The 11,419-nt window shown below is 66.5% G+C and overlaps 2 protein-coding genes across 2 annotated transcripts; one reads left to right on the top strand and one right to left on the bottom strand.

The window, feature by feature from the left end:
- The first annotated feature begins 3,050 nt into the window (after positions 1-3,050).
- NR2C2AP (nuclear receptor 2C2 associated protein) lies at positions 3,051-4,992 on the top strand. Its single transcript, XM_054175126.1, has 6 exons — positions 3,051-3,093; positions 3,381-3,427; positions 3,521-3,611; positions 3,712-3,817; positions 4,217-4,284; positions 4,617-4,992. The coding sequence occupies exons 2-6, from the start codon at positions 3,387-3,389 to the stop codon at positions 4,731-4,733; spliced, it is 423 nt and encodes a 140-aa protein (XP_054031101.1). The 5' UTR covers positions 3,051-3,093; positions 3,381-3,386; the 3' UTR covers positions 4,734-4,992.
- A 510-nt stretch (positions 4,993-5,502) lies between these two features.
- Positions 5,503-10,439, bottom strand: RFXANK (regulatory factor X associated ankyrin containing protein). The gene is made up of 9 exons (XM_054175141.1): positions 10,224-10,439; positions 9,983-10,051; positions 9,306-9,386; positions 8,432-8,497; positions 8,001-8,101; positions 6,998-7,123; positions 6,274-6,340; positions 5,983-6,063; positions 5,503-5,726 (listed from the first exon to the last, which is right to left on the bottom strand). The coding sequence occupies exons 1-9, from the start codon at positions 10,429-10,431 to the stop codon at positions 5,668-5,670; spliced, it is 858 nt and encodes a 285-aa protein (XP_054031116.1). The 5' UTR covers positions 10,432-10,439; the 3' UTR covers positions 5,503-5,667.
- Between the last annotated feature and the right edge of the window lie 980 nt (positions 10,440-11,419).

Raw genomic sequence — 11,419 nt, 5'->3', positions numbered from 1 at the left:
CTCCAGCAGGGTGGCACTGCCGCGGGGGGCACCGGCACCGCAGCCACCCAGAGCCCTCCCCTCGGTGGGACAAACCTCTGGTTTCTGGTTCACACCCAGGGCAATTAGCGGCTAATGATAATTGCATCCTTTTTGTCCATCCCCTTTCCAGAGGGACCTGCCCATCGCCACCCTGCGCGGCTCCTTCCCGACTCGGAGGTGTCACCACCGCGTCGTTATTTAGCATTAATTAGCGTTGTTATTTAGAGCTAATTACCCGCTCTGCCAAATCCTGCCCCCTCCCTCCCTCCCAGACCCTCCGAACGAAGCGGGGATAAAGGCAGAGCCCGGAGAACAGGCAGGGCCCTGTGCCGGTGATCTCCGGTGCACAGGCGGAAGTGGAGATCAATTAGCACCAATAATTAACAGCGAGGGACGGGGGAGGGGGGCACAGCACCCTCTGCTCCTTCGGAAGCAGCTTCCCGGTGCCAGCCGGGGGTTGCTCAGCAAACCTCACCCCTCCAGCACCCCTCACACAAAGGGCTCCGGGAGCCGTTTCCTGAGCCGCCGGCACGGCACGGCGCCAGCATCCCGGCGGGAGCGCGGGGGGTCTGGACCGGTGCCGGCGCCTGGTTTGGCACCGGTTTCCCCATTAGCTCTTGGATAAAACGCAAAGGACCCCCCCCGGAGTGAGGCTGAGTGCCTGGCTGGATGGCAGCCGGCAGCCAGCGCCATGGCCAAGCCGCTCCCGGCCGCGCTAGCCGCCCGCCTGCTTCCTCGACAGCGAGGAAGGTGCTGAGGCCGAAGAGCCCTCAGCGGTTGCAGTGCTGGCCCCAAGGCGGGCAGGGGTCGGGGGGGTCGGTGTGTCAAGGGCGGACAGCGCCAGGCGGTGAGGCGGGGGGCGGTGGGACCGATGGCAGCCCCCTCCCCAGCAGGCGCTGAGCCGCGGGGCAAGTGAGGCTCCTGCTGCTCTTGACCCAATTCCTCAGGCGAAACTCAGCGGGGGAGGAGGAGGAGAAGAGGAGGAAGATGAAGCATGTCACAGCGGTGCATGTCAGCACGTGTGCGTGCGCACAGGGGCACACGCGTGTGCCCAGCGCCAGCCCTGTGCCCGCCCAGCCCCCCCGAGGGCAGGTGGCACTTGGGCAGCACTTGGCTGCTTTGATTTTTGCTGGCATGGAGATTTGCCCCGGGGGGGTTGCTGCAGAGCTCTGCTGTGCCATCACCTCCCCGAGCAAGGGGATTGGGGGGGGGGGGGGGCAGCTGGGGATGTGGTAGGACCACCGTGGGGTGAGGGCTGGGCAACATCCCCGGGGCACTGGGGCACCTTCACAGCGAGCCAGGGCTGTGGGTGAGCCACGGAAGGACCATTTTAAGCAGGTGCTGGGTTTGGGGGGGGGGGGGAAGGCATCGTGAAGGGATTTCTCCCCACAGAGGTGTCCCAGGCCCTCCCCACAGCTCCTTTGCATCCAAGGGGGGCAGCTCAGCCCTGGCCGGGGGTGGTCCTGCCGGGTTGGGCAAGGGTCTGAAGCACACAAGGATGCTCAGGAATGCTGGAGGCCGGAGGGATGCTGGAGAACACCGGGATGCTGGAGCACAGCGGGATGCTGGGGGATGCTGGGGGATGCTGGAGCACAGCAGGATGCTGAGGGATGCTGAAGGATGCTGAGGGATGCTGAGGGATGCTGGAGCACAGCAGGATGCTGAGGGATGCTGAGGGATGCTGGAGCACAGCAGGGTGCTGAGGGATGCTGAGGGATGCTGAGGGATGCTGGGGGATGCTGGGGGATGCTGGAGCACAGCAGGATGCTGAGGGATGCTGAAGGATGCTGAGGGATGCTGAGGGATGCTGGAGCACAGCAGGATGCTGAGGGATGCTGAGGGATGCTGGAGCACAGCAGGGTGCTGAGGGATGCTGAGGGATGCTGGAGCACAGCAGGATGCTGAGGGATGCTGAAGGATGCTGAGGGATGCTGAGGGATGCTGGAGCACAGCAGGATGCTGAGGGATGCTGAGGGATGCTGAGGGATGCTGGAGCACAGCAGGATGCTGAGGGATGATGAAGGATGCTGAGGGATGCTGAGGGATGCTGGAGCACAGCAGGATGCTGAGGGATGCTGAAGGATGCTGAGGGATGCTGGAGCACAGCAGGATGCTGAGGGATGCTGGAGCACAGCAGGATGCTGAGGGATGATGAAGGATGCTGAGGGATGCTGAGGGATGCTGGAGCACAGCAGGATGCTGAGGGATGCTGGAGCACAGCAGGATGCTGAGGGATGATGAAGGATGCTGAAGGATGCTGAGGGATGCTGGAGCACAGCAGGATGCTGAGGGATGCTGGAGCACAGCAGGATGCTGAGGGATGATGAAGGATGCTGAGGGATGCTGAGGGATGCTGGAGCACAGCAGGATGCTGAGGGATGCTGAAGGATGCTGAGGGATGCTGGAGCACAGCAGGATGCTGAGGGATGCTGAGGGATGCTGAGGGATGCTGGAGCACAGCAGGGTGCTGAGGGATGCTGAAGGATGCTGAGGGATGCTGGAGCACAGCAGGATGCTGAGGGATGATGAAGGATGCTGAGGGATGCTGGAGCACAGCAGGACGCTGGGGGCTGCCAGGCTGTGCCCGGGTCCCCGCAGCCCCTCACTGCGGTCCCTTTCCCCCCTCCCCGCCGCGCTGCTCCCAGTCGCGCTCCGCCAGTGCCACCTACCGAGCTGGCCCGGGAGGACACCCAGCCCCCCTCCACCAGAGCCGGTGGGGACCCCCCTGGAGACGGGCCAGGGGGTGCAGGGGGGTACCCTTATCCCCAGGACCCTACAAGAGCCGGGAGGGAGGGCGGGGGCGGCTGCTGGAGGTGCGGAGCGGGGGTCGAGCCCTTTGCGGGGGGGCGAATTGCGGAGAATGGGATCCCCGGAGGCGCTGGGCTGGGGGTGCTGCTTGGGGTGGGGTGGGGGGCTGCAGGGTGCTGCACCCACCCGCGCTGGGGAAGGAGGCTGCCGGGGGGAGCTGGGCGGTCCCCCCCACGCCGCTACCGGCACCGGGGGGGGCGGAGCGGGGCGGGGCTGGGGGCGGTCCCGGGAAGCATTTCCGCTGCTTCCTGCACCGGGAAGGTGGTGAGCGAGGGGGGTCCGGCGGGAGCGGGGGCGCTACCGGGGGTCCCAGCGCTTCTCAGGCATCCTCGGTGTTGCTCCGGGGTCCCCAGGGCAGCTCAGGGGTCCCCAGTGCTGCTTAGGTGTCCCAGATGATGTTCGGGGAGTCCCCGGTGCTGCTCGGCGGGTCCCCGGTGCTGCTCGGCGGGTCCCCGGTGCTGCTCGGCGGTCCCCGGTGCTGCTCGGCGGTCCCCGGTGCCGCCCAGGTGCCCCGCTGCTGCCGGCCCTGGCTGCCCTCCCTCTCTCCGCAGGCAGCGATGCCCCTGGAGCCGCTGATCTGTGCCAGGACGGCCACGCGGTGAGTGCCGCCCCGCCGCGGGGCACAGGGGGCAGCGAGGTGCCCTCCCCGCGGCTCAGGCTGTCCCCACGGGCCGTGTCCCTGTCCCCGCAGGGTGAGCTCCGTGCTGAACCGGGACGGGAAGCGGTTCGGGAAGCAGCACATGTTCGACGCCAGCGAGGAGACCTGCTGGAACTCCGACCAGGTCAGGGCACAGGGGGCACGGTGGGCACGGTGGGCACGGGGGGCGGGGGGGGGCGGGGGCCAGGAGCTGTGCCACAGCCCCGCTGCCCCCCTGCCCGCAGGGCACGTCCCAGTGGGTGGCCCTGGAGTTCCCCGGCAGCGTCAAGGTCTCGCAGCTCCACCTCCAGTTCCAGGGGGGATTCTCCAGCCGGCTGTGCACGCTGGAAGGTGAGGAGCTGGGCTGGGGGCACGGCAGGAGGCTTCCTCCGCCTCGGTTTACCTGCACCCAAAACCTGAGAGAGAGGCTGAGGCCCCAGGCTGGAGCAGAGAGGGCTGTGCCCTCCCTGGAGGGGGCCAGGGCCAGGCTGGGTGAGGCCCTGAGCAGCCTGGGCCGGTGGGAGGTGTCCCTGCCCCTGGCAGGGGCTGGCACTGGCTGATCTTCAAGGTTCCTTCCAACCCAACCCCTTCCATGGCTCTTTGGCTGGCAAGGCCCTGGGGTTCTCCACATTTTGGGGTGCAGGCAGGTCCAGCCCATGGACCTCTGCTCCCAGCCCTGGGGTCTTGGGGCAGCCACCAGAGGCTCCCCCAGCACTGCAGCCCTCCTACAGCTGCCTCCACACTCCCCAGGCTGCAGAGCAGGTGAGGAGCTGGTGAAGATCTCACAGCTGTACCCTGAGGACACCAATGCCATGCAGATATCCTTGGCTGGGGCTTGGGCTGGGGGTGGGGGTCCAGAGCTGGCTGTGGAGGGGCAGGGGGGGGGTGGCAAAGCTGTGATTTAAACTTTGCCACCACCAAAAGGAGGTGCAGCAAACCCAGAGGTCCACCAGGGCCTGAGCCCCACCTGGGCCCTCTTGGAGCAGGTCCCCCCCTCTGTCATGGTGTCCCCCCCCTCTGTCATGGTGTCCCCCCCCTCTGTCATGGTGTCCCCCCCCTCTGTCATGGTGTCCCCCCCCTCTGTCATGGTGTCCCCCCCCTCTGTCATGGTGTCCCCCCCTGCCTGTTCTTCTCCTTGATGGCCCCCCACAGATTCCAGGTGCAGGAGACAGTGCTGGACAAGCTGAAGATCACCTTTGAGAGCAGCACTGACTTCTTTGGCAGGATTGTGGTCTACCACCTGGGCCTGCTGGGGGAGAAGCTCTAAGGCAGCAGCAAGGGACAGTGCTGAGGAGGACACTGCCCCATCCCCTGTGTACCCCCCTGGAGGGGGGCAACAGCCCAGCAAACCCTGCCAGCAGCACCAGAGGGCACCCCAAAGCACCAAGAGGGGACCCCCAGCCCAGGGGATGGCAGTGACAGAGGGACACAAGATCCAGGAGCGGCTTCCAAGCCTCTGGTGGGACACAGCCTGTGGCAGCAGCAATAAATGATGCCCTGATGCCCTCACTGATGCCCTCCCTGCTTCCTGGCTGCCCCTTGGATGAGTGGCACCTCAGGACTGAGCCTCCCAGGGCTTGCCCTGGCTGTGCTGGTGTGCAGCTGGAGCAGCAGCAGTGTCCTCTCCCTGTGCTGTGGCTTCTGGCTGGCTCCCACCCTTCCTACCCCCTGCCCTGAACCTCCTGGAGTGGCTTTCTGTGCCCTCACAGGGGTTTGGAGCAGGAGGGGAGCACTGGGCTGCACCATGCTGTGCCCCTGCTGCCAGGGGGATGCCTGCTGCTGGCTTTCCCTCCTGCCTCTGGATACTTCCCTGGCTGTGTGCTGGGAGGCCCTGGCACTTTTCTGGGCATAAGAGAGAACTTCCCTCCCCCCTGAGCTCTGTGGAGGAGCATCAGGGCCCTGGGGGTGGTGGTGAAGGCTTTGGAGAGGTTGGTTGGCCCAGTAGCTGGTGCTGGGCACTGGCAATGGACAGGGCTGCAGGAGGCTGCTTCAGAGTTTACTTCCAACAGTGCAGCACCTGGCTGCCCACACAGGAGCCCAGGCAGGGAGTGTCCCTGGGGGCACTGTGGCTGTGCCACCCTGCAGGAGAGGCACAGATCCACCACAGGCAGCTGGCTGCCAGCTTCCTCCACCTGCTCCTTGCTGGCAGCCTGGGGTCAGTGCCTGGTCCCAGAGGAGCAGTGCTGGGGGTGAGGCTGGGGTCACTCCAGCTCCTTGCTCTGGAACAGTCTGAGGATGTGGCTCTCAATCACCTGTTGGACTGACAGAGGGGAGAGAAGTGAGACCCAGGGAAGCCAAACCCCTGAGCCCCCCACTGCTGTGGGCAGGGCTGCAGAACCCTCCATGCCCCCAGCTCCCCAGTGCCAGCACAGCTCTGGTTTGGAGGGGGAGAGAGGCCAGCAGGAGCCTTCCTGATCCCTCTGGCTCTGCTCTCTGCCTGGCAGAGCAAGGGAGCTGCAGGAGGTGGTCAGAAGGAGCCCCAGGCAAGGCTGGAGGCTGGGGGGGGGGGCACTTGCCTTTCTTGTGTCCCAAGGCCACAGCCAGGTCCATTGGGGTGTAGCCAGAATCTGCCTCTGTGGTCAGGTCAGCACCACGAGCTGCAAGCAGGGCACTGGGGGTCAGGGTCTGGCACAGCCTGGGGTCCCCTCTAGGTGAGGGCACCCCCAGAAGTTGCCCATCCTGGCTGGGCAGCCTGGGGGGTGGGGAGGAAAGCTGAGTGCCTGCCCCCCCAGGGGCTGTCAGTTGCTGTGCCAGAGGTGGCTGGCAGGGAGCAGGGCTGGAGGGGAGCCCCAGCTGGGGCCCAGTACCTAGCAGAGCCTCCACACACTTGACGTGGTTGCCGCGCACGGCGTAGAGCAGGGGGGTGCCGCCGTTCTGCAGGGGGGAAGGAGCTGCGTCACTGCTGCCCCCTCCTGGCCCATGCCCACCCACCTCCTCCTTCTGGGGGGGCTCTCCAGCCCACTGGCACCCCTGTGCCAGCCTCTCCCGGGTGAGGGTTGGGTGCTTTGGTCTCTGCCTGCGGCACAGGGAGCTCTGAACGTGCGTCCGACCCAGCTCTGGGTGCTGAGCCCAGCGCTGCAGCCCTCAGCACCAGGAGGAGCAGGGCCAGAGGAGGCTACACAGAGGATCCCAGGGCTGGAGCACCTCTGCTGTGGGGCCAGGCTGAGAGACTTGGGGTGGTTCAGCCTGGAGAAGGCTGCAGGGAGACCTTCTGGTGGCCAGGGGAGATCAGAAGAGCTGGGGACAGACTTCTGAGCAGGGCCTCTGGGGACAGGACAAAGGGAGGGAGGGAGGGAGGGAGGAAGGGAGGGAGGATGGTTTGAGACTGATAGAAGGAGATTCAGAGTGGGGAGAAAGGAAGAATGTTTGACCCTGAGGGTGGGGAGAGCCTGGCCCAGGCTGCCCAGAGAGGCTGGGAGCTGCCCCATCCCTGGCACCATCCCAGCTCAGGCTGCGTGGGGCTGTCCCTGCTGGCTGCCAAGGTGGGAGGGGGTGACCTAGGTGAGCTCTGAAGCTCCTGGTGGCACTCACCCAGTCATAGATGTTGATGTCCACATTCCTCTCCAGCAGCATGGTGACAATGTCAGTGTAGCCACCCATGCTGGCCAGGGACAGGGCACTCTCCCTCTCCTTTGCCAGGGCATGGGGGTCAGCCCCCTGGGTGGGAGGAGAAGCTTCTTGTGAAGGGTTCTAAAACCCAGAGAAGGAAGACTCCACAAGCCCTCTGGGCAGCCTTTTGGCTGCCCAGAGGGCTTGTGGAGTCTTCCTTCTGTGGGGAGATGCCAACCCCACCTGGCCACCTTGCTCCCAGGCAGAGCTCAGCTGCCAGCCCAGCAGCAATGAGTTCCTGAACTGCCAAGCAGCCCTGGCTGAGCACATTTGCAGGGCCCAAGTGAGCAGCCTGGCCTCAAACTGCCAATAAGCAGAGAGCTAATTACCCAAACAGTTATTGCTGGCTGCCAGACAGAGCTCTCCATGCTCCCCCCTCAGCTCCCAGCCCCAGACAGAGCTCTCCATGCTCCCCCCTCAGCTCCCAGCCCCAGGCAGAGCTCTCCATGCTCCCCCCTCAGCTCCCAGCCCCAGGCAGAGCTCTCCATGCTCCCCCCTCAGCTCCCAGCCCCAGGCAGAGCTCTCCCTGCTCCCCCCTCAGCTCCCAGCCCCAGGCAGAGCTCTCCCTGCTCCCCCCTCAGCTCCCAGCCCCAGGCAGAGCTCTCCCTGCTCCCCCCTCAGCTCCCAGCCCCAGGCAGAGCTCTCCCTGCTCCCCCCTCAGCTCCCAGCCCCAGACAGAGCTCTCCATGCTCCCCCCTCAGCTCCCAGCCCCAGACAGAGCTCTCCATGGCCCTGCCTCAGCTCCCAGCCCCAGAGGGAGCAGCATCCAGCAGCGGCTGAGCTGTCAGCACTCTGCACATGTGTCCTGTTTGGTACCAGGGGAGTGTGGCCAAAGGATGGTGCCAGGATGGTGCTGGCCAGCCACAGAGGTTGGAGAGGGGAGGTGTGCTGTGAGCAAGGTGCTGCCTGAGCCCCCTGGCCTCACCCAGTCCAGCAGGTGCCGCACGGTCTCGATCTCGCCGAAGGCTGCAGCCCAGAGCAGGGGAGTGAAGCCTCTCTCATCAGCCTTGTTCACCAGGTTCTCACCTGCACCAGGGGGGGTGGGACCCCTTCAACAGCCAGAGCAAAGCCCCTCCGCTGCCTCTGCTCCCAGCAAGGCCAGCAGAGGCTGGGAGCCTGAGGCAAGGGCTTCCCAAAGGTCCCTGCATGGCCCAGGGAGGGGGAGCCAAGGGCCTGGGGAGGGGGAGCCAAGGGCCCAGGGAAGGGGGGAGCCAAGGGCCCGGGGTGGGGGGGAGCCAAGGGCCTGGGGAGGGGGGGAGCTAAGGGCCCGGGGAGGGGGGGAGCTAAGGGCCCGGGGAGGGCAGGGGCCCAGGGAGGGGGAGCCAAGGGCCCGGGGTGGGCAGGGGCCCAGGGTACCTTTCCGGAGGTGCTCCTTGAGCTGGCTGAGCTCCCCCTGGGCAGCCAGCTGGTGGATGGACAGTGCTGTGGGGAAGGAAGAAGTCAGTGGATTGTGGAACTGTTTTGGGTGGAAAAGGCCTCCAAGGTCACTGAGTCCAGCTGCTGGCCCAGCACCACTGTGGCCATCGAACCACATCCACACAGCTCCTGCACACCTCCAGGGCTGGGGATTCAGCCTCCCCCCTGGGCAGCCTGGGTCAGGCTTTGAGAACCCTGACAGGGAAGAAGTTTCTCCTCATGGCCAACCTAAAGCTCCCCTGGGGCAGCTTGAGGCCATTTCCTCTCATCCTGTTCCTGGGGAGCAGAGCCCAAACCCCCCTGGCTGCAGCCTCCTCCCAGGGAGCTGCAGGGAGCAGTGAGCTCTCCCTCAGCCTCTGCTCCAGGCTGAGCAGCCCCAGCTCCCTCAGCTGCTCCTCCCCAGCCCTCTTCTCCAGACCCTTCCCCATGCTCATTGCCCTTCATTGACCTGCTCCAGCCCCTCCATGTCCTCCTTGGAGTGAGGGCCCCAAAACTGAGCCCAGGATTCCAAGTGCAGCCTCACAAATTGATGCAGAAACCTTCCCCAGCTCAGCACCCACTGCCTGCAGGGGCTTGGGGGGCTGCAGGTCTGGGACCAGCACCCAGCTGAACCCCAAAACCTCAGATGGTTAACCCAACCTCCTCCTGCTGTGCAGCAGTGAGTGCTGAGAGCAGCAGCACGAGGAGCAGCTTGAGAGACCCTCCCAGGGGGCACTGAGCAGCGTGGCAGCAGGAGAGGGATGGAGGCTCCCATCCTGCTGTCCCTCTGCACCCCAAGGGCACCCCACAGAGATGCAGAGCCCAAGGTACTCACTGTCCAGCGTGGCTGGCAGGGCTGAGACCTCATTCCCTCGCTGCCTGTTGGTCAGGGTGTTGGAGTGCTTCAGGGGGAAGCCTGCTCCAGGGAGAGCAGACACTCAGGGCGCTGCTCTGTGCACAAGGAGCAACCACACTGAGCTGAGGCCAAGAGCCTGAGCGGAGCCCAGGTCTCCTGCACCCATTCTGAGGAGTTCCCTCCTGCCCCCAGGGGGAAAAGCCTGATTCCTGCAACCAAAGGAATTGTTGCCTTGCAGGTAAAGAGGCTGAGGGCTGACCAGGAGCTGAGCAGAGAAGGCAAAGCAGCCCAAAAGAGCTGCCCAAGGAGGGGCAGAGCCCCTCTGGGGCACCACAGCAGTCAGGAGCCTGGCACTGAGGGCATAACTGCACAGAGAGAGTGCAGAGGACAGCGTGGGGGAGGCACTGGAGTTCAGCCTCCTGTTTCCTACCCTTGAGGAGCTCCACTTGGACATCTCAGTGTGTTCTCCACCAGTCATTCAAGGGTGAATGAGGAAAGGAGAGGGGAAGGGTTTGGCAGCATGGAGCTGCTGTGGCTTTGGGCTTGGCCTTGCCCCTCGTGGGGGAGACCAGCAGCACAAAAAGGCCTTCCTGGGGCTGCTTTCGTGGGGTGAGAGCCCGAGGTGAGCCCTCCCAGCAGGGCTGCAGCACACTCACTGTCCAGCACCGAGGGCTGGCTGCTCCTCTGCCTGTCCCCCGAGGGCGCTGCTCCAGAGGCTGCTCCGCCTGCAGAAGCACAGCAGCCATCAGGGCCCCCGGCTGCGCCGCTGGGGGGCAGGGGGGCTCCACCCGGGGCACAGCCAGACCCAGCCAGCACCCCCCGCAGCCCGAGCCCGGGGCACGACGAGCCCGGGGCAGGAGCTGGAGCCCAGCCCCTTGGGCCCCCCCCAGCACTCACTGTCCCCAGGCTCCACGCGTGGCACAGCCTGGCCCCGCCGCAGGCAGCCCGGGGGGGCACTGCTGTCCCCTGTGCCCCTGCTCCCAGCCAGCTCCTCTGTGGCTGCTGCTGCCTTGCCTCCGCTCTCAGCCTCTCCGGGGGGCTCCTGGGTGTCCTCACGGTTTGGGGGGGTCTCCACGGGACGAGTGGCTGCTTCCTCACCATCCATGGGGCAGCTGCCACGAAACGAAGTGTTGGAGGGGAGGGAAAGTGCAGACATCTCCCAGGACAGAGAGGGAAGGGGAAGGGGAGGGGGGGGGGGGGCGCCGAGCACCAAGCGCTTGTGGCTACCAAACTCCTCCACGCTGGAAGCAGACTTTGGGGTCCCCTTTGCCCCCTCCGGACAAAAGCTTCCATCATGGGAGGGCTGTGGAGCCGCACTGGGACCACCGCCGAGCACGACCGAGCCCGGCTGGATGAGGGGGAACAGCCCCAGCCCCCCGGAGCTCCCCCGCCCCCGAGCCGCTTCCAGCCCCCCCTGCCCGCCTCGGCACTCCCGGGCTGACCGATGCTCCCCCCCGGCACCCCCCGGGCACCCCCCGGCACTGAGCGTGTGCTCACCCCCGGCACCCCCCGGGCACCCTCCCCGGCACCGAGCGTGAGCTCACCCCCGGCACCCCCCAGCGCATGGCCGCCTCCTGCCCCAGCACTTCCCCTTCCTCCGGCCTCAGCCGGGCTGCTGGGGGTTGCCCGGGGGGCACGGGGCGGGGGTCGTCCCCGCTCAGACCAGCTGCCCCTGCCCGCTGGCGCGGGGGGGAGGCGGGAAGCCAAGCGGTACAGCGACAGTCCCCGGCGCGGGACGGCGGCAGGGCGGCCATGGAGCACCAAGTCCCCACTGGCGGCGTGGGGGTCCCCGAGAACCAACCTCCCTCCATTTGTGCCTCGTCCCGCACGGAGCTCCACGTTCTGCCGCCGGCGGCGAGCGGCTCCGGCCGCGCTGGCCGCGGCGGGGACACAAGGGCCGGAGCCCGGGGGTGCGGAGCCCGGGGGTGCGGAGCCCGGGCGTGCCGAGCCCGCGCACCTCCGGTGCCTGCCCGCGGCGTGGGCTCGACCCCGGGCTGGCGGGGGGACAGCCCAAGGCTGGGGTCGGTCGGTATCGGGCGCGGGGGAGCGGCAGAGAGGAACGTTGGAGCTCGGGCGGTGTTTCCAGCCGGGGC

Source organism: Dryobates pubescens, chromosome 31 (assembly GCF_014839835.1).
Source record: "Dryobates pubescens isolate bDryPub1 chromosome 31, bDryPub1.pri, whole genome shotgun sequence".
NCBI lineage: Eukaryota > Metazoa > Chordata > Aves > Piciformes > Picidae > Dryobates > Dryobates pubescens.
This window is presented reverse-complemented; position numbering and strand designations above follow the sequence as displayed.

What these genes read in the sequence shown, in the direction of transcription:
- RFXANK (XM_054175141.1), bottom strand. Translation starts at nt 10,431, where the DNA reads ATGGATGGTGAGGAAGCAGCCACTCGTCCCGTGGAGACCCCCCCAAAC. An exon ending in CAAGGAGCACCTCCGGAAAG is followed by an intron (nt 8,102 to 8,431) that starts GTACCCTGGGCC and finishes CCCCTGGTGCAG; the next exon opens with GTGAGAACCTGGTGAACAAG. An exon ending in ACATCAACATCTATGACTGG is followed by an intron (nt 6,341 to 6,997) that starts GTGAGTGCCACC and finishes TCCCCCCTGCAG; the next exon opens with AACGGCGGCACCCCCCTGCT.
- NR2C2AP (XM_054175126.1), top strand. Translation starts at nt 3,387, where the DNA reads ATGCCCCTGGAGCCGCTGATCTGTGCCAGGACGGCCACGCG. An exon ending in TGTGCCAGGACGGCCACGCG is followed by an intron (nt 3,428 to 3,520) that starts GTGAGTGCCGCC and finishes CTGTCCCCGCAG; the next exon opens with GGTGAGCTCCGTGCTGAACC. An exon ending in CCTGCTGGAACTCCGACCAG is followed by an intron (nt 3,612 to 3,711) that starts GTCAGGGCACAG and finishes CCCTGCCCGCAG; the next exon opens with GGCACGTCCCAGTGGGTGGC.